The sequence below is a fragment of the Hypanus sabinus genome, chromosome 1 (assembly GCF_030144855.1).
Source record: "Hypanus sabinus isolate sHypSab1 chromosome 1, sHypSab1.hap1, whole genome shotgun sequence".
Taxonomy (NCBI): domain Eukaryota; kingdom Metazoa; phylum Chordata; class Chondrichthyes; order Myliobatiformes; family Dasyatidae; genus Hypanus; species Hypanus sabinus.
The window spans coordinates 139,380,594-139,403,143 of record NC_082706.1 but is presented as its reverse complement, the minus strand read 5'-3'; the positions used below and the strand labels follow the sequence as shown (position 1 = coordinate 139,403,143).

The following is a 22,550-nucleotide window of genomic DNA, read 5'->3' as shown; positions in this document are numbered from 1 at the left end:
AACCCATTTGCCTGTGTTTGGTCCATAGGCCTTTAAACCTTTCCCATTCATGTATTAATCTGAAGGTCTTTTAAGTGTTAACGTGCCCACATCAGCTATTATTTCCTGCAGCTCATTCCAACTGCACACCACCCTTTGCATCATGGGATTAGTTTAATTTGGTATGTGGAGACTGACTATTGTGGGCTGAAGGGCCTGTTCCTGTTCTGCAGTGTGCTGTGTTTTATGTCCTATTAAAGTTTGCTTCTCCATTCCCTACATTGCAGGAAGGTCAAAGTTTCAGGAAGATCTTCAGCATGACGGGGGGGGGGGGGGTGAATTCTAGACAGGAGATTTTCTAAAAAGGTAACACGAGTGAATCTGCAGATGCTGGAAATAAATAAAAACACAAAATGCTGTCTGGCCTGCTGAGTTCTGCCAGTATTTCATGTTTTTGTTTTTTCTAAAAAGGTACTGCTTTTGGGTACCTTTCCAAAATCCCCATTTAGGAAAACATGAGATCTTTAGTCATAACAATAGTGAGTCACCCATCAGTGTGCGTTTGTGTGGTTGCTCAGCCAGGTGTGTGATGGAGAAAATATTCTAAATCTCAAAGTTATTCTTGAGATATAAATTATTACAAATTATTTCATATTGGTAAATTATATATTATTCTGTACTTTTTTATTAGTCAAATCTGCACACTGCTAAGTGTGTTTGGAAATGTTGCTGCTGTAATGAAAAGAATTCCCACTTGGGATCAATAAAGTACTTTATTATTATTAAAAATAAAATCACATTATGTTTGTACTTCAAAGATCTGAAAACAGAAATAACATTCAATTCCAGTTTACTCGCCTCTTCCCAGAGTAGAAGCAAAGGAGGTAGTATATCCAACACCTGGAACAAACAACATGAAAAGCAAGTCAGAAAAGCAAGCTGAGGGCAAGCCACAACCAGCTTCACATTTTCCCTCACTGAAGTGTTGCAAAACCTTCAACAATGAGATTAAAATTTCACTTCACTTGCTTTGTCATTGGAAGGGATTATGTTCAAAAGACTTCAGTTTATGATTGCCACTATAATGACCACACCTCTGCTTAATCACATTCTTCTTCCAGGGCGGGGTAAACATTATATTTGAATTTACTTTCCTGCTTTTGTTCTGCCTGAACACAAAGTGATTAAGTTAAGCAAAAATCAACACTCCTCTACTCCTCTAAATTGTGATTAATGTAATGAAGAGCTGAAATCGTTGGATTTATACTTAGATTGACCCAATTATTGAAGGGTTAACACTCCTTAATCTTTTGGTGGGGCTTGGGTGGAGAGGAGGTGAACGTATTAGGAAGTGACAATGACTCTGAACCTCGGTATAGTGACAAAGGACTGGTCCCTATTATCATAGGGTGGTACTGCAGGAAGCAGACACCTCAGCCCAACTTTACTTCATGTCAAATGGCCCACAACCCTCCAAATGAAGGAGGGGGAAGGGATGGGGTGAGGAATGAGGAGAGGGGGTGACAAGAGGGAGGATGTGAGGGGAGGAGAGGGGGTTATGAGTGGGGGGAAGAAAGATGCTAGGAAGAGTAGAGGGAAGGGAGGAGGGGGAGGTAGGTGAGTAAGTCACAGTCTTAGAGCACTGGAGAGTGGGGTTCTTCCTAACCCTGGGCCTTGCCTGTTAAGATTTAGCATGCTCACCCTGTGACACCGGAGTCTCACCTGGAAGCTCTCCTCACCACCCACACCCCAAACTCTTGCAAATTGGCAGATTAATTGCCAAAGACCAGAAAATCTGCAGATGCTAGAAATCCAAGCAGCTCACACAAACTGTTGGATGAACTCAGCAGGTCAGACAGCACCTATGGAAAAGAGTAAACAGTCGATGTTTTGGGCGGAGACCCTTCATGCGGTCTGGTTAATTGCCAGCTGTAAATTGCCCCTTGCGGGATGACGGTGTGCGCAGTTGGTGAAAATGCAGAGAGAATAGGGTTAGTGTGAATGGGTGATCAGTAGATTCTGCAGCTTGTCCGATTTGATCACTTGTGATTTCTTGGGTGCGGATCTGTGTGACTGAAACTAATTAACCAAAACACACAGAGACCAGTCATAGGACAGTTTCTCTCACTCCGCGGTTGGTATTCAATATTTATGGATAGCACCGGGCTTTGTTGCTAGGGTGGAGGTAATCGGCTCCGAGAACCACAGAACTCTTGTTCACTCGCTTTGTTTTTTTTCCAGGGCGATTCACCTCAGTTCGCCTCAAGGCAGGGCGGGGCACCGAGACGCTTTCTGAAGTATTTCTTCAGCTCTCTTGTCCAGAACGTCCATAATTCAACAGCTGGACGGTCGGGAGTGCAGCAGACTGAAAGAGTTCCACATTGCCGTCAATGGCTTGGATTAACCCGAGACAAATCTTTTACTTCTTCCTTTTGACGGTAGGTCTTCTCGTAAAATGTGCGTTGAATTGCATCGAGACTAACTTTTTGACGTGTTTAGCGGACACTGAATGTCGTGGATTGTGATATATCTATCCTATGATGTGCATTGCTGTGTACCTTTTCTACGGTACGGCTACTCTTACTTTTCGAAAGCTTTAGCTTTCTACCTTAGCGTTCGAAATGTAGAAGTGACCATATCATAGGAAAGATCCACTGAAACTAGCACGTTATCATACAGAAAGGTTGCTGCACACAAAATGCTGCAGGAACTCAGTAGATCAGGCACTTTCAATGGAGGGGAATAACAGGTAATGTTTCGGGTCGCAACTCTTAATCGGGATTGAAAACCGGAAGGAGCCTCCATCCGAAACTTTGACTGTTTATTCCGCTCCATAGATAATGCTTGAACTTGCTGAGTTCCTCTAATATTTTGTATGTGTTACTCAAGGTTTCCAGTACCTGCAGAATCCTTTTCCTTTTGCTTGGTATTAAGGTAATATATGGAATTGTTGCTGTCTCTAAATCGGGATTCCATTTTATATTATAAAAGTGAGGAGGGAATATAAATAACAATATATGGTGTACATACACTTTAGAATATCTATTTCTATTTCATGGAAAATGAAGCTGTCTTGCAACACTTAAAAATAATTCTTTTGGGCCTGGAGCAGAAAAAAAGTTTCCTGTCTTTCCCAGTTGAGGGTTTATCAAGATGTGTTGAGTTAATTAGTGACTTTAGATAGGCGACCGACCACAGAATCCCAGGAGTTGTGTGAGTGTGTGCATACAGGGAAAAAAGGAAAGGAATACATGCCATTACCCTACTATGATCCGACACTGTCGCAATGAGTCAAATGGCCCTCTTTTTTTAGTAATTATTTTATTTTTGAAGAATTGTTTTGTGATTTAATCCCTTCTTCGTTGGTGCCTCGGCCTTTAACTGAATGATGCCTCAATCACTTGAACGAATACTGGTTCTGGATTAGGAAAGGGGTTATGGGTTATCTGGAGAAAGCATTAGAATGGGGTTGTGAAATAGAGTCAACTGTGATTGGCGGAGGGATCTCGATGGATTAAATGATTTAATTCTGCTCCTCTATCTTGTGGAATTATCCAGTGGGATAATAATTGGGAGCAAGAATTGAAAACTTAAACATCTCCAACGCACTGGACAACATGGGAGCGGGTGTGGAGGGAAGTGCGTGACAGTATTGGCTTGCCCATATTTGGCTGAAGACCAAGGTAATTCGGCAACTTCACTGCCATCGACAACCATTAGTGTTCCGGAGGGACGATGCACGTAGACTTTAGGATCTAGGCATTTGTTATCCATCTCTAACGTGCTCGCTCCCCTGAGGTCATGAGTTAATAGACTTTTTCACCAGTGGGAGAGTCACAGACAGCTACAAACTAAGGGAACGGTGATTTAAAACTGGCGTGTGCTGAACTTTCTTCTCGGGGAGTGGTACATTATTGGAATTCTCTGCCCTCAATATCGTTATGTGCAGGGGAAGGTGGTGTAAAGGTATCATGAAAAAATTCACAGCCACATAGATACGTACAACACAGAAAATAAACGACAGAACTTTTACAAGGCAGCGAAGAGGGAGCGGCAAATGCAAATAAAAGGGCAACACAGAACGTAAATAGAAAAAAGATTGCAACTGTAGGCAAGTCTATGGTAGTGTGAGAGCTGGTCTGTAGTACCGCGTTACTGACATAGGTTTAGGATTGTGCACTTCAGTTCAAGAACCTGCTGGTTGTAGTTAAATTAGTGGAGACAAATACATTTTCAAAAATAAAATCGAAGAATTGAAGGTGATGAGGAACTGGTACAAGAAGAACTGAAGCCAGTGTGGATGTATCGTCATATTGAATGATGGGATAGGTTTAAGGGGCCGAGTGGTCTACTCTTGCTTCTGGTTTCTTAGTGGAATGGCATGAAGGCTCATTTCCATGTTGCAGGGTATTAGTGAACCTCATGACGTTTTCCATTGTGTTCATTATTGCCAATGTTGAATATGAAAGTTAAAGGGAATTTGGGATAAATGAGACTAGCCTAGATTGGCATCATGGGCTATATGAAGTGTTTGGGCTGAAGGGCCTGTTTCTATGTTGTTTGACTCTAAGACTTTAATTTTACTTTCCTTTTTAAATCCTAAGTTACAAACTGAATTTAAATTCAACACCCGATCTAATGGGATTCAAACATCCCTCTAAATTACTAGATCAGGTTTTACTAGATTGCTAGGTTAGTAACCTGCTGTGCTATAGCCATTTTTGAATCCCATGCTCAATACTAAGAATGTATTCCCCAGTGTTAAATGATTGCAGTAAAGATATCAAGATGCTGTACATAGGAGCCCCAGTTGAGGAAGTTAGAGGGAAGATTCCCATTGCGTCAGCAAGTCTGAATCATTGTGTCAAGCAGATGGAGGCAAGTCCTTTGGCCCAACTTATCCATGCTAGCCAAGGTGCCTTTGAGTCATAGAAAAGTACTGCAATAATATTATTTAAATGAGTCCGTAACTCTAAAAGGAATGTCATCACATATAGAAGCAGAATCATTTAGGGGAAATAATTCACTTTTATGAAGTTTTAGTTTATATCCCGAAAACTTTCCAAAATCATTTAATAGTTTCAATAAACTAGGAATGGATTCTTCAGGATTGGAAATATAAACTAAGGGATCGTCAGCATAAAGGGAGAACTTATGAACATTCCCATTTAAAAGAATTCCATGAAGTGCAATAGCCAAGGGTTCCAGCACCAAATTAAATAACAGAAGTCTTAACGGACGTCCTTGTCTCGTACCCCGTGAAAGTAAAAAAAAGTTTTGCAATTATTAGTAATAACAGTAGCAATAGGGCTTTTATATATCATTCTAATCCACTTATTAAAACTAATACCAAAGCCAAATTTCTCTAAAACTAAATATGTATTTCCATTCAACTCTGTCAAATGCCTTTTCAGCATCAAGAGAGACAACACATTGGGGAGTCTTAGAAAAGGACGAATATATAACACTTAACAGTCTCCAAACATTAGGGAAGGAATAACATCCCTTTACAAAACCTGTTTGGTCTTGAGAGATAATTTTAGTTAGACTATTCACCAACCTATTAGCCATTATCTTTGAAAGAATTTTAGCATCCACACTTAATAATGAAATAGGTCTATATGAAGCACAATCAGTAGAGTCTTTATCTTTCTTAAGAATTAAAGAAATAGAAGCTTCATAAAGTGTGGGAGGTAACTCTCCTATCAAAAAAGAATCTTTAAGCATTTCCAACATATATGAAGAGAGCAATTTTTCAAATTTTTTATAAAATCCTATAGAATAGCCATCCAGTCCAGGAGCTTTACCAGATTGCATTGAAAAAGTAGCTTTCTGAATTTCGCTTTCAGTAATAGGAGCATCAAGAGTTTGTTAATCTTCAACAGAAATTCGAGGAAAATCGATCTTTTGTAAAAAGGCATTCATTTTAGAAGAATCAACTGGAAAATGAAATTTATAAAGTTCCCAATATAAGTCTTGAAGAATTTTATTAATATCTTCATAATTACATGCTGCACTACCATCTCCCTTACGAATTTTTAAAATCTGTCTTTTAGCTCTAGCTGCTTTTAATTGGGATGCTAATAGCTTATTATTTTTATCTCCAAACACATAAAATTGACTTTTCAATTTAAACAAATTTCTTTCAATAAGCTAAGTTAATAATAAATTATTGTGATTGGAGTTCAACTCTTTGTTTAAATAAATCAATGTTAGGAGAGATTGCATAAATATTATGCAAGTCTTTAATTTGTTTGGAAATCTTACCTAACTCTGTTTTTGTCTGTTTCTTAAGCTTAGCTGAATAGGAGATTATCTGACCATGCAAATATGCTTTAAATGTATCCCATATAATCAATTTTGACACATCTTCTGTATTGTTAAAAAGAAAATTTTTTTTTATCTGTCTCAATAAATTTGACAAAGTCCGGACTTTGTAATAAATTTTCTCGAAAATGCCAAGGCAAATTTGCAATAACAACAACATTCAATTCAAAAGCTAAGCTTAAAGGCGCATGATCCAAGAAAGCTATAGCGTCATATGCACATTTCTGGACTTTGGACAAAAATCAGGGATCGGCTATAAAGTAATTGATTCTCAAATATTTTTGTGAACATGTGAGAAAGAAGAATCATCTCTATCATTAGGATGTAAATGTCTCCAAATTTCAACTAGACCAATATCATTTAAAAAAGAGTTAGTAAGTAATGCAGAACAACTCAGAAGCTGCTAATTGGTTGAACTCTTGTCAATCAAAGGATTTAAACAACAGTTGAAATCACCACCCATTAATAACATATATTCATTTAAATCTGGCAATAAAGCAAATACATTTTTAAAATAAGTAGGATCATCTACATTAGGTCCATATAGATTAACCAGAACAATTTTTCTATTACAAATTGTTCCTTTAACAATTATAAATCTAACATTAATATCTGACACAATGTCTTCTTGGATAAATAAAATATTAGATTTAATAAAAATAAATACGCCCTTTGATTTTGACAGGTAGCGTGAAATTGAAGGCCCTTCCACATTTAAAAAAAAATCTATTTTGTTTGCCCGTTTTGATATGCGTTTTTTGAGCAAAAATTATATTGGGTTGGAATCAATTAATGATTTTAAAAGTCTTTATAAAGCTAATTTGGTTCCTGTAGTGGATTTTATGAATCAATTATTTTGTAGATGAAATCCACTTAAACTGTAGTTAGCTGGCCAAATTCATGCAGTTAAAATGATGATTTTATCAAAACTTTTATGTATTTCAAAATATACCTATTTTTTAAATAAGAAGTTTTTTGATCAGGTTGACTATAATTTCATTTTTTGTTTGGAATAATAAAAGATCAAGAATTGGTAAATATCATGTACAAAAATTAAAAAAAGATGGAGGTCTTGCTTTGCCTAATTTAATAATGTATTATCAGGCTGTTAATATACATTATATGTGTTTTTGGTTATATTGGGCTGATAGAAATGAACGACCACCTTGGGCTGATTTGGAATTGAATGCTGCGAAACAGTTTCACTTAACCTCATTATTAGGAGTTTCTCTACCTGTACAACTGGCCAAAATTATGAATTTAAATTTATATTCTGTGATTAAGCAGTCATTATGAATTAGGTTCCAGTTTTGTAATTTTTTTAATCTCAAAAAATTTAAACTTTTTAATTTAATTTATTGAAATTATTTATTTAAACCTTCATTAAGTGATCATACCTTTCTTCTTTGGAGGAATAAAGGAATTCATTCCTTCACGAGTCTGTTCCAAAATGGCCGATTGATGTATTTTGAGAAATTAATAACTAAATACTCTCTCTTGTATTCAGATTTCCTGCAGTATCTTCAGGTCAGACAATTCTTACAAAAATACTTGTAATTTTCCATATATACAGGATTATGACCTATTAGATATTATTTTAAAAATGAGTCCTTTAGTGAAGGGTTTTATTGGGAAAATTTTTAATTTATTGTTACAACAGCACAATTACCCTTCACTTAAGATTAAGCAAGATTGGGAGAGAGAGATGAACGTGACCCTGACAACGGAAGATTGGTTGCGGATTTTGAAGTTGGTTAACTCTGATTTGTGCCAGTCACTCTTTAATTCAATTTAAAATTGTACATCCTTACTATTTGACAAAGGAGAGACTGTCTAAAATGTTTCCTAATGTTGATATTGTAACAGATGTAAAACTGAGACAGCCACATTGACACTTATGTTTTGGTTGTGATCTGCACTGAAACATTTTTGGAAGTCTATTTTCTCTACAATTCCTAAAGTTTTAATTTACAACCTAATAAATCGACAGTTTTATTTGGTATAATCCCTCAATATATTCATGGTATTTCAACATCAGACCAACATTTGTTACATTATTGGCCAGAAAGGCTATTTTGTTGAAATGGAAAGATGTTTCTGCTCCTACTTTGATACAATGGTTCTCTCAGGTGAAGCTATGTCTTAGTTTGGAGAAAATCAGAAGTCGAACTTTTCATCCTCGATTTGATTTTAAGAAAAGGTGGGGTTCATTCGCCCACTACTTTCATCTGATTTGAGTTAATTAATATGGTTTCCTTCTGATCTTTCTTTAAATGGATTGAGTTGTCAGACTGATTTTTTTTATGAAAGCTAGTATGATGTATAGCTCTGGGGTTGTTGTCCCAATGGGTTTTTATTCAGTTAGTAGGGGTTCTTTTTTTTTCCCTTCCAAAAAATATTCTTAACACTTTATTTTTTTCATATTATTATTGATATTGCTTAGCTTTGTTAATCAGTTATTTGCTAATTTAATTCTTTATTGTACATAATGACATATTGACTTATTTGTATCTTTGTTGATCTTCAATAATAATTAATAAAAAAGATTTAAAAATGAAAAGTACAGCACAGAAATAGGCCCTTTGGCCAGTCTATTCCATGCCAATCCATTTAAACTGCCGACTCGCATTGACCTGCAATAGGACCATACCCCTCCCATATCCCTACAATCTATGTACCTATCCAAACTTCTCTTAGGTGTTGAAATTAAGCCTGAAAGCACCACCTGCATTGGCAGCTCGTTCCACACTCTCCACCATCTGAGTGAAGAAGTTTTCCCTCGTGTTTGCATTAAACTAGTCTTCCTGAGCGAGTCCCTTTTTCCTGTTTGGTCCACATGTTGATTGTTTAAAAATGAAAGCTTGAAGCTAGTGAATAACTCTGCCTTCTTTTCTATAAGGTAAATCCTTTCATGGGGGGTGGAGGGGAATAAGTAATGTTGTCAGGGAGAAATGACTCATATTATGAGAATAGCTAATGTTTGTGTTGAAGGAGCTAAAGACAATTTTTATTATTATGGAATGTAATTGTCGGTCTTTTTACTACTGTTCATTGTGAGCACTAAAATAAAGAAATTTAGCCATGATCAGGTGTGTGCTCTTCTAATTTTGAGGAGTTGATGACTGTAGGTTGTTTCACTTGGAACACTCGCAAAAAGAAAATCTGTATCTCATTTCAGACTTTTGCCAATATCTGTACACAGCAGGTACAAGAAAGAGGAAGGGATATTGGGATGGTTTTAATGTGTGGAGTTTTATTCCATCTCTGAATTGGAAACTCGGTACTCTGTAGTGCAGGCTAATTATCCCGTATATTCACATAACAGAACATAGAAGAATGTTGAAGAGTAGTTGATGATTAGTGTAGCCTCTGATATGGTGCTAGAATGCGATATAACTCCCACATTTAAGTAGAATTGAGACAGATGCTTAAACAGGCAAAGCATAGAAAGGTATGGTCTGAATGCACACAAAAATATGTGCATTCCATCATTTTGTGATGTCAGTGCATTCTTTCATAGATAAGGAGCCCAAAACTGCTCTCAATGCTCTGAGTGAGGCCTCACCAGTGTTTTATAAAGCCTTAATGTTACATTTTTGCTTTTGTATTCTAGCCCTCTTGAAATTAATGCTAACATCACATTTGTAGGTTGAGTCTGTGGCAAATTGACATTTAGAGAATCCATCAAAAGTCCCTTTTGAATGCCAGTTTTCAAAATAGTCTACCCTTTCATTTCTTCTACCAAAGTGCATGACCGTACACTTCCCAACACTAAATTCCATCTGACATTTCTTTGCCCGTTCTCTTAATCTGTCTAAATCCTTCTGTTATCCTTCTACTTCCTCAAGTCTACCTTCCCTTCCACCTGTCATGTGCAAACTTTACAACAAAGCCAGTAGTTCCATCATCCAAATCATTGACATAATGTAAAAAGAATCTGTCCCAACAGAGACCCCTGTGGTACACCTCTAGTCACCAGAAAAGGGTCTTTATTCCAACTCTTTACCTCCTTCCAATCAGCCACTGCTTTATCTGTGCTTGAATCTTATAGGCTCATAGCTTGTAGCTTGTTATGCAGCCTCGTGTGGAAATTTGTCAAAAGCCTTCTGAAAATCCAAGTAAACAACATAAACTGATTTTCCTTTGAGGAAACCATGCTGACTTCGGTCCTTGTAATCATATCCCTTCAAGTACACCAAAACCACATCCTTAAGAATTGACTCCAGCATCTTCCCATACACTGAAGTCGGACTAACTTGTCTATAAATTCCTTCCTTCTGCCTCTCTCCTTCTTGAAGTATGCAGTGCCATTGCAATTTTTCAATCCTCTGAAATTATTCAGAATCTTATTCTTGATGGATCATTACTTTTTGAATGAATGAATGAAATTTTTATTTCGGTCAGTACAAACATAACAAAAAGCATAATTTTCAACGATGACTTCTTAAGACAAAATTACAAAAATAAATAGGTATTCTTTAAAACAGACTGAAAGGGTGTAGGCTGAAACTACAGCTTATTACGTCCACCCCTCTTACTTATACAACAACATATTTGGTGTCCATCATCATAACAAAACAAAAAAAATTCATGATCTTTTAACATAAAATCCAATTACAAGTATTGTTTATTTACCTTACTCCCATTCACTTTTAATTATGTATTTTATATTTGTTCATTAAATTATTTTTAAATAATTTTTAAAACTTAAGTGTGGTGCATGTTTTTAAATTATCCATAGATTCACCACTCTGACTGAAATACAATGATTTTAACATTTGTTCTTATCCTTTGTTTTTGAAATATACATATTCCTCTCAAATCATGTTGACTTTTTTTCATTTTAAACAACCTTTGAATACTTTATGGTAACTGTTCATTTTTTACTTTGTACATAATTTGTATTATTTTAAAATGTACAAAATCTCTGAATTTTAAAGTTCAGTTGAATAAATAGTGGCTCATAATAACTTGTCTTATTTTCAATTTGTATGACTTTCTTTTGGAGTAGAAAAATAGAATTTGTATTTGTTTTGTATGTATTTCCCCATATCTGTACACAGTAAGTCATGTATGGGACTATAAGTGAACAGTATAATGTATACAAAGATTCCTGATTTAAGAAATCTTGCACTTTGTACAGTATTGCAATAGATTTTGACATTTCTGCTTTGACATAATTTGTGGTTTCCAGCTTAATTTATTATCTATTACCACTCCTAAAAATTTCATTTCAGATACCTTATTAATTTTAACATTTATTCTAAGTTTACTATATGAGTTGGGTACAGTTTCCAAATATTATGAATTTAGTTTTACTTGGATTCAGTGATACTTTGTCAGTATCAAACCATTTCTTTATAATTTTTAGTTCTTTCTCCAATGTATTCAAAAGATAGTTCTATCATCAGCAAATAATATACATTTTAATGTCTGAGAAACCATACATATATCGTTTATATACAAAATGAACAGCAATGGACCAAACACTGAACCTTGTGGAACCCCACAAGTTACCCTCAAAAGTTTTGAATTCGAGTTGTTAATACGTACATACTGATACCTGTCTTCCAAATAACTACTTAACCTGTCAAGTGCCACCCCTCTAATACCATATCTTTCTAATTTTGTTAATAATAATAATAATTTATGGTCAATGGTGTCAAATGCTTTTTTTAGATCAATGAATACTCTCACTGTGTATTCATTTCTTTCTATAGCTTTTGATATTTCTTCTACAAAATCTATTAATGCTAAAGGTTTGTCCAGCAAATGCATTGCCAGCTTTAAACTTTACACCATGTGCCAAATACCTAGTCATCCGAGCACCTGAAGTTTTAAATTTGGTGTAAAATGCTTTGCTTGCCCATGAGGGTGTGAAGCAGGATTGGCAGGTTTGTTGTAAGTTGGAGGTCGGACAACAACCTGCAAGTTGTTGAGCTCACATGCCACTAAAGCATATTTGAGAATTCCAATTCAGTCCAGAAAGAAAAAGCAGAATATTAATAAGGAGAGCACTTTCACATAGTACAACTGCTATGTAGTCACAAAGGGCCTAACCAGGTGAGTGTTGTCCTTGAAAGAAATGAGCTTGGATTTCCTGAAGTATGTGACTCCAGTTTCACATCACCAGCTACTGGAGGTGGTGATAGTCAGTTACAATAAATGGTTAGAAGACATTTGGACAAGTTTGTTGACAGGGACTTGGGCCAAATGCAGGGAACTGGGCCTTACTAGGGAAGGGACCTTGTTCAGCATAGACGAATTGGGGCTAAAGTTCTTTATCCATGCTGTCTAACATGCTGAACTCATTACTACCATTTACTGTGACCTCAGAAACAGAGCAGATATAAATCCAGATCAGAGAGCAACAGTAAATCCCTTGGAGTAACACATACATCTTGGGAATGAATAGTTTTTTTTAAGTCTACAAAATGGAATTAAAGTTGGTTTTCCATTATCAGCTGTACAGTGGAACACTTGTCTTTGCATGGCATCGTGGCATTTCTACAGGTCATTCCAGATACAAGTATACTGTGGTATTAAGGGGAATAGGGAATACAGTGCTACAGTTTGAGGGCAAATGGTCAATGAAGTGTAATGAGGGCTATGGGTTTCAAGATGGCGACGTAAGCATCTGCCTTTTAGGCGCTCTTCATTTTTTCAACTATAATCACCCTTTAATCAAATCTTTCCGAACTTAATCATATGAGTTGCTACTTCTGATTAACTTTTTTTTTCCTAAAATAATATTTGATCTAATCTTGTCAAACTTAAAATGGCTACAAGTAAGAAATCGTCTAAGGATCCTTTATCTATCGACACAGTTGCTACCCTTCTGGATGCTAAACTTGCGGGTTTGGAAGGCAGACTAGAAGGTAAATTGGAAAGTAAACTGTCAAGTTTGGAAAAAAGGCTTACCACGAAAATATCTGATCTTGAAGAAGTTGTTAGATCGCTTGAAATTAAGTTTCAATCGCAGGCATCAGATATTCAGCGGCATGAAAATAAGATTACGACTCTTGAGCAATCAATTTGTGAAAAAGCACGTACAATTGAAGCGTTGGAGAAGAAGATAGAGTCGACTGCTAAAACTATGGATCAGTATAAGTTTAAAATTACTGATCTTGAAAACCGATCTCGCAGACAGAATTTGCGCATCATCGGATTTCCCGAAAAAGTTGAGTCCGGTGATTTAACTGAATTTTTCTCTAAATTACTGTGGGAAATTTTCGGTGATGAAGGTTTGCAAGCTAAACCTGTTATCGATCGCGCTCATAGAGTTGCGAGGTTTTCGTCTACGACTGGTAAACCACGAGCGGTGATTGTTCGCCTTCATTATCCTCGTGAGAAAGAGCTTCTAATTCGATTAGCCCGTAAAAAAGGTATGATTTTTCACAACGACAACACATTTCGAATTGTTGAGGATTATTCATACGAGGTAATGAGAGCCAGAATCGCTTTTAAACCAGTGATGGCAGAGATTCACTTGATTGGACTTAAACAAGCTTTAATGTATCCAGCGAAGCTTAGAATTGCGCTGAACGATAACAGTCAACGATTTTTCAACACTCCGGAAAAAGCGAAGAAATTTGTTGAAGAATATCGATCTTCTAGTGCAACTTGAACTATGAGTTATATTGAAGATTTTTCGGAGAGAGGATGCCATCTCATTTTAAGTTTTAACCTATGAAGCTGGGTTATAACTTCTTATCCTGATCTACGGGTCTGGTTTTTTTTTTACTACTGTTACGTATTCAGGCAACAATAAATATATGAGTTCGGCAAGGGTTTCTTATAACAAACAACACGTTTATTAAACACAAACAAACCCCCCCAAAAGTAAACAAACACTACCGTAACCGGAAACAGCTGCTGAACGGCTGTTCAAACAGTTCGTAAAGTGATATTCCAAAACAGTTCTTTAAAGTGGTATTCCAAAACAGTTCTTAAAGTGATATTGCCAAAAGTTCGATATGCTCACAGTCCATTTAAAAGGAGAGACTTTAAAAGACGATTTAGGTTCTCTCTCAGGTTGCTTGCTTCGATCCCCGACGTCGAACTTCCCACGAAGAATTTACGAAACAGAACAGCTTAAAGGCACTGACCTTTCCTTCCTCACTATCCTCAATCCTTTCTGGTAAACCCAGGGATTAACACGAAGATAGTCAACGAAATCCTTCCAAATAAGGATCAAACAAAGGTCGCCCCCGTTTCACCGTAGAAAGCGATTCTCCTCGATCTTTAACTTCCAACTTTGAATCTTCACTCTCCTTTAATTGCGAAATAACAGAATCCTAAAGAACCTGCTGGCAATGACCTTTTGAACTTTAGACATTAAATAAAAACTTCATCCTTCAACTAAACTGCGTCATCACTTCAAACACACAGTGGCATGAAGTCAACCTGGCAAATCCAGGCACGAACTGCCCCTCCTCACAGGGTGGGGTCTACCTTTTATAACCGGTAAAAAAAAACCGTCACATGATCTCTACTGGCGGGAAAATGACGTCATTCCACCATCACAAGACCATCACCTCAAGTCCAGTACAGCTTCAACCCCAGTCACGTGACAAGGGCTCCACTGTCATGTGTCACGAGTACGTAACACTACTATTATCATTGTTTATAGATGCTGTTTTAATTTTTAGAATATCCTTTTTTATACACGTTTGTATTTTGTAATAATGAATTATTTTTTTTTCAAAATGTCGTTTCTTCTTCCCATAAGACTTTGCTTTTTGTAAGCGTTTATTTGTTTGCCTGTACTTAGAAATGGGACGAATGTTTTGAATTTTTTTTAGTCTTTTTTTATATATACTGTAGTGTCTATTAAATCTTTTTTTTTAATTCTATTTTGATAACTTTTTTACTAAATTTTTTTATTAGATTGCTGAACTTATATTCATATTTTGTAATATGGCTTTTTCAAAATGTCATTTCTTCTTCCCATAAGTCTTTGCTTTTGAAATGTCATCTTTCTTGTATTTGAATATGGAATTTTTTTTAAAGGTATATTACACTTTCAAATTTTAATGTTCATACTTTTTTTTATTAATGATTGTTTGTTTTACTATATTAGTTTTTTTAATCTGACTGATATATATATTTTTTTGCAACCCTATATCTTAATCTGGGTGTTATATAGTTTTTTAAAAATCTTTTTATGGAGCTGCCATCTTGAAATGGGGGTAATATTAGTATTAGTTTATGCGCCTGCCGCTTGGCTTTCTTTCAAAGGGTGGGGGGGAGGGGGCAGGGATCTTTTTTCATGCTTTTGCTTTTTATTTTTTTGCTTTTAGTTTATGGGCCGACTTTAAATTATTAATATTGTTGAGGTGTCATGATCTCCAGTTGCTCCTGAATCAATTTTCCTTCTTCCTAAATTATGGGTTATGTGTCTTTTTAACCTTTTATGATACACACAACTAATATTGGTATGATGGATAAATCTATTAACTTTATCTCTTGGAATACTAATGGTTTAAATCATCCGATTAAACGTAAAAAAATATTTAAAGTATTCCATAGATTGAACGCTAATATTATTTTTGCACAGGGGACCCATATTAGGAGGGAGGATAATCAAGGTTTTTTTAGGTTCTGGAAGGGTCAACAATTTCACTCGAATTGTACCGCTAAAATTAGGGGTGTGTCTATTTTTATAGACCCCTCAATTTCGTTTACACATCATGAAATCATTTCTGATCCACAGGGCAGATTTTTGTTGATAACTGGTTCACTTTTTAATCGAAAAGTCGTTCTAGTTAATATTTGTGCTCCAAATTTTGACTGCCCTGAATTTTTTAAACGTTTATTTACTTCCCTTCCTAATTTGAATGAATATATGTTGATAATGGGTGGAGATTTTAATTGTTGTTTGAATCCTTCGATGGATAGATCTAAACCTATTCGAACTCTTCCGAATAGATCAGCTTTACTTATTAATTCTTTTATGGTCGATTCGGGAATTACTGTAATATGGCGGTTTCTGAACCCTAAAGATAAAGAATTTTCATTTTTTTCACATGTATATCATAGTTATTCTAGAATTGATTATTTCCTTATTGATCATCGTTTATTAACAGATGTTACTGATTGTAAATATGATTCTATTGCTATTTCGGATCATGCACCTTTGAAGTTATCTATCAAGATCTCGGACTCTTCCATTAATACTAGATCTTGGAGACTTAACGCTACTTTGCTTCAAGATCCAGAATTTATCACCATCATAAAACAGCAAATTGACTTGTTTTTTTCAACAAACTATACCGAAGAGATTGACAGAGGAATACTTTGGGACTCTTTCAAGGCTTTTATCCGTGGACAAATTATCTCATATTCCGTCGGTAAAAGAAAACAAAGATATTTAGATATAGCTTTATTGGTGGATAAAATTAAAGAAATTGATAAGATTTATTCCGTGACTCCTACCAAAGAACTTTATAAGAAGAGAGTTGAGCTTCAAATGAAACATAGCTTATTATTATCTTCTTCAATTGAGAATCAATTAATTAAGACCAGGGCTCAATTTTATATTCATAGTGATCGAACTGGTAAATTGTTAGCTAATCAATTAAAAGCTATATCGACTAAGTGACAAATTATTAAAATTCGTAAACAAGACGGTAATTTAACTACTGATCATAAAGAAATCAATAACATTTTTCAAGATTTTTATAAATCTTTATATCAATCAGAATTTGATGGTGACCTGTCCATGATGGATAATTTTTTTTAACAATTTGAATATTCCTAAACTGATAGATGAAGATCGTAGCTTGCTTGATGCTCCTATCTCTATGGCCAAAATAAGAGAGGCTATCTCATCAATGAATTCAGGGAAAGTTCCTGGTCCTGATGGTTTTATTGTAGAATTTTTTAAAACTTTTTCTTTGTTGCTTTCTCCTTGGCTATGTGAAATCTTTAATGATGCGTTTGTTAAGAAGAGATTACCTCAATCTTTTTATGAAGCTACTATCTCTCTAATTCTTAAAAAAGACAAAGATCCTACTTTATGTGCATCTTATCGCCCTATATCATTATTAAATGTAGACTCTAAGATTCTTACAAAAATTTTAGCCATTAGATTAGAAAAGGTACTATCACAGATTATTTCAGAAGATCAAACTGGTTTTATTAGGAATCGGTATTCCTTTTTTAATATTAGAAAATTGATTAACATAATTTATACTTCATCACCTACAACCCCAGAATGTGTTATCTCATTAGATGCTGAAAAAGCTTTTGATAGAGTTGAATGGACATACTTATTTAATGCATTGAGAAACTTTAATTTTAGTCCTAATTTTATATCATGGATTAAATTAATATATTATAAACCTGTTGCTTCTGTTCTTACAAATAATTATAGATCCTCTTTTTTTCAATTATCTCGTGGTACGAGACAAGGTTGTCCTTTAAGTCCTTTATTATTTAATATTGCATTAGAACCTTTAGCCATTGCTATTCGTGAATCTCCTAATATTTTTGGTATCACCCGTAATGAGAAGTTATACAAATTATCACTTTATGCTGATGACTTGCTGTTATATATTTCTGACCCTGATAGGTCTATTCCTGCTATTTTATCCTTGTTGGCTCAATTTGGTAGTTTTTCTGGTTATAAATTAAACTTAGATAAGAGTGAATTATTCCCCTTAAACGCGCAAACCTTATTGAATGACAGGATACCATTTAAAGTTGTTACTGATAACTTTATCTATTTAGGTATAAAAATCACCAAGAAATATAAAGATTTATTTAGACTGAATTTTTTACCTATGCTTCATCAAATTCAACAATTTACTACAAGATGGTCTCCCTTATTCTTATCATTAGTTGGTCGGATTAATGCTATTAAAATGATGATTTTACCGAAATTTTTATATTTATTTCAAGCCTTACCAATTTTTATTCCTAAATCTTTTTTTGACAACATTGATTCAAAAATTTCCTCATTTGTGTGGCAAAATAAAAACCCCAGGTTAAGCAAAAGGCAATTACAAAAATCTAAAAAAGATGGTGGTCTAGCTTTACCTAACTTTAGATTTTACTATTGGGCGAATAATATTCGTAACTTAACGTATTGGAAACTAGATTTGGACTCACCATTGTGTCCACAGTGGGTAAATTTGGAATGTAGTGAGGTAAAGGGATATTCTATATTCTCCGTTCTTGGTTCTTTTCTTCCTGCTGATTTAGTTAAATTCAATAAACAGATATCTAATCCTGTTATCAAACATACACTACGAATTTGGTTTCAATTTCGTAAATTTTTTAATCTGAAAAACTTTATTCTTGATAGCCCTATTTTACTTAATTTTTTTTTCAAACCTTCATTGACAGATCAAGCTTTTAGCATATGGAAAAGGAAAGGTATAAAATGTTTTCGTGATCTTTTTTTTTGAAGGTACTTTGATGTCTTTTGATCAACTTTCTAACAAATTTAAATTACCTAAATCTAATTTTTTTAGATACTTACAAATTAGAAATTTCTTACATAAAGTTCTTCCATCTTTTCCCAATTCAACTCCATTGGATTTTTCAGATTTGATTTTCACCTTTAATCTTTGTCAGAAGGGATTAGTAGCTTTTATTTATAACATGATTATGAAGATACAACCAGAAATATCAGATAGAATTAAACAAGAATGGGAAAAAGAACTTCGATACAATATATCAACAGATAAATGGGAAAAAATTTTGCAAATGGTTAATTCCTCTTCTATATGTGCTAAACATGCTTTAATACAATTTAAAATTGTACATAGAGCTTATATGTCTAAAGATAAGCTTGCTCGATTCTATTCTCATATTAACCCTCAATGTGACAGATGTCACTTAGAAGTGGTTTCATTGACCCACATGTTTTGGTCATGTCCCACTTTACATAACTATTGGAAGGACATATTTGGTGTCATTTCCTCAGTATGGAATATCGATTTACAACCTCATTTTATTACTGCAATTTTTGGTATGCCAAATGAAGATGGTAATCAGTTTTCCCCTCCAATCAGACGAATGATTGCTTTTGTAACATTAATTGCCAGAAGGTCTATATTACAAAACTGGAAAGAAGCAAATCCTCCTACCACATCTCAGTGGTTTTCTCAAACTATTTCTTATCTGAGTTTGGAAAAAATTAGAAGCACGATTTTTGACTCATCAATTAAATTTGAAGAAACCTGGGGACCGTTCATTCGACATTTTCATATGAATTAATTTGGCCTTTGTCAAACCCTCTCTCTGCTTATTCTTGTTCAGGTATGGAGTTCCGGAGTTTTTTCTTGACACTATCACATACTTATAAACTGTTATTATTGCCCATGTTAGTTTAGTTTGGTATTTTTTTTCAATATATATTTTCTTTTATATATTTTCAAATTTTTTTTTCTTTTGATGATTATTTTTGGTTTTTTTCATATATATTTATATAGACTTGATTGATTAATGTACCTTTTGTTTGTTGATGTTTAATAGGATATTATTATCCTATTACTAATGTAATTTCAAGTCTATTGAATTTATAACCTATTCATTATTATGTTATGTTTTTTTCTTATATATATATGAAACTTAATAAAAAGATTGAAAAAGAAAGAAAGAAAGAAAAGAGGGCTATGACGAGGTAGATTGGGGACTATGAGTTCATCTTTTAGTACATGAATTCTGTTCAATATTTTGGCCACAGTGGAATGGAAGCTATAATTGAGCCCAGTGGTGTGTACATGCTCTCATGCTTTCATATTTCTTTTGTCTGATGAGAGTGGGGAAGAAGAGAGAAGGATCCATTAATAGGTGAGGTTAGTTTTGGGACATTTGTTTAGTCCAGATCTTTAGACTAGTTGGCCAACTTTTTAAAAACTGATCTGCATTTGTTGATCCAAGTGAGCCAGGATTATATTGTACATCAGTCATGATCCAGTGCATAGTGGACTAAGCTGGAGGGGCTGAATGGCCTCCAACATCCATTGACCAAATCTATTTTCCATTTTGAACCCTATGTAGCCCCCTACAGGCAACTATCCTGATTACAGCTGGTAATAGAACGGAAACAATGGAAAATCTTCTCCACCCCTTCCCCCCCCCCCCCCCACCCTTGCTGGAATTCACAAATAGTGATTTAAAAAAAATGCAATAAAAATTAATTCCTAGTAAACAGAAATTAGAAATTATTTTAACTTCAAAGTTATTGTCAATGCATAGGTGTGCAAGTGTAATGAAAAAGTTACAGGATCATTAGAGGCACGTGGCATCAAAAAAGCATAAATTATACAGCACTTACAAGAAAAAAACTCTATTAGAACAAATACAAACAGTACAGTTTAGTGTAAAGTGATCAAAATAGTCATTTTATGCTAAACTGCAGGATTTTGCAGGGGATGTTTGGATATTGTCTCCTTGAGGCAGTACTGCTGGTGGGGAGGGATGTGGCTGAGATGTGTTGGGCAGAGTCCACGACTTTCTTATGCTCTTATGCATTTGAATTGTGTCAAGCCTCAATGCAAAACCTGTCGGGATAATTTCAACAGTACATCTGTAGAGTGGTGCAAGCCAAACCTTCTTCACCTCTAAAGTAAAGATGCTGGTGTATTTTCTGTGGTCTTTTGAACACATGCAGAGATGAGGTGCTTTGTATTTAGAAAATTATGTCACAGGCCACTTGCTTGAAAGGTAAACCCTCTCATAGTACGAGTTGTTTGTGATGTTCCAATTGGTTATGAAAGACAACAGTCTTGTTGCCAAACATAACACTTGAGTGATCCTGTGACTTTTGTGTGGGTGTACGTTGTACAAGCTGTTTAATCGAGCACCATAATGCTATATCAGAAAGAGCTACTGTCAGAAACCTGGGTTTATCCTGTGGAGTTTCCCCATTCTCATTGTGACTGAATGGGTTTTCCCGGCACACTGCTTTCCTCCCACATCTCAGATATGATTTGTTAGGTTAATTGGAGTGGACTATAGGTTACTTGTGTCAACCTACACTGCACTTATCTGCATTGAGCTTTCTGTGTAGCTGTTACTTTTTATTCTGCATTGTTATTTTTTAACTTGTTCTACATCGGTGTACTACTCAATGGTCTAATCTGTATGAACAGTATGCAAGACAACCTTTTCACTGTACTTCAGTATGAGGCAAGAATAAACCAATTCAACATTCAAAACAAATTTATTATTGAAGTACATATATGTCACCATGTAGAACTCTGAAAATCATTCCAATTTACTAGCATTATAATGTGTTTTCTTTTTACTACCTCCTTGTAACTACGTGTGATATGATGTGTCTGGATTGCATGCAGAATGCATGTGGGGCAGTACAGAGTGGCAGTTAGCGCAACGCTTTGTCGCATGCCAGTTGTTACGATAAGGGTTTGATTCCTGCTGCTGTCAGCAAGGAATTTGCATGTTCTTCCCCTGACTATGTCCATTTCCACTGGTCTCCTCCCAATTCCCAAAGATATACAGGTTGTGGTTAGTGAGTTTTGAGCTTGCTCTGTTGGTGGCAGAAGCCTGGAAACACTGTTGACTCCCCCACCCCAGTGCAATCCTCTGAGAATTGCTTTGACACAAATGACACATTTCAATCACAAAACAAGAGAACCTGCAGACACTGGGAATCCAAGCAACACACAACATTCTGGAGCAACTTGGCAGGTCAGGCAGCATCTATGGAAAAGAGTACAGTTGATGTTTCAGGCGGAGACTTTTCATTTCAGCATGTTTAGATGTATATGTGACAAATAAAGCTAATTTATATCTTTAAGATCAAAAACTTTACACTGTATCTCCATATATGTGACAATAATAAACAAATCATGATGATGGTAAATTGTGCCTAGGTATGCAACTGCTCAGGACAGAGCTTGACCCATCACGTCGATGCTGACCCAGAGTAGGAGCAGTCATTGGGAATGTGAGTGAGGGAATGTTCGGATGGGATCACTCCACTGTGAGCTAACATGCATATAGTGAGCTAATCGGCTTCACGTGTGCTAAGAAGTTCATGCTACATATCCCTTAATGTCTTGGCAAATAGATTGGCAAAATACATTCCAAGAGACTCCTGAAGAATTGAGAGAGATGCCATGAAGGTGGAGACCCTGAATCTTGGAGCCATACAGTCAAACAGCAAGGAATTGGGCTTTTTCACTCAGCTGACCCAAAATGCCCATCTAAACCAATCACATTTTCCCATGTTTGCTCCACATTCCCCTAACCTTTACCTGCCCAAG

General features: G+C 35.4%; 1 protein-coding gene across 2 annotated transcripts in view; it reads left to right on the top strand.

The window, feature by feature from the left end:
* Positions 1 to 2,174: 2,174 nt before the first annotated feature.
* LOC132398169 (cadherin-2-like) overlaps positions 2,175 to 22,550 on the top strand; it is a 69,953-nt gene continuing 49,577 nt past the window's right edge. For both annotated transcript variants that reach the window (XM_059977234.1, XM_059977244.1), the window contains exon 1: positions 2,175 to 2,417. In XM_059977234.1, the coding sequence (XP_059833217.1) occupies positions 2,370 to 2,417 (48 nt within the window). In that variant the 5' untranslated portion in view covers positions 2,175 to 2,369. The remainder of the gene's footprint in view (positions 2,418 to 22,550) is intronic.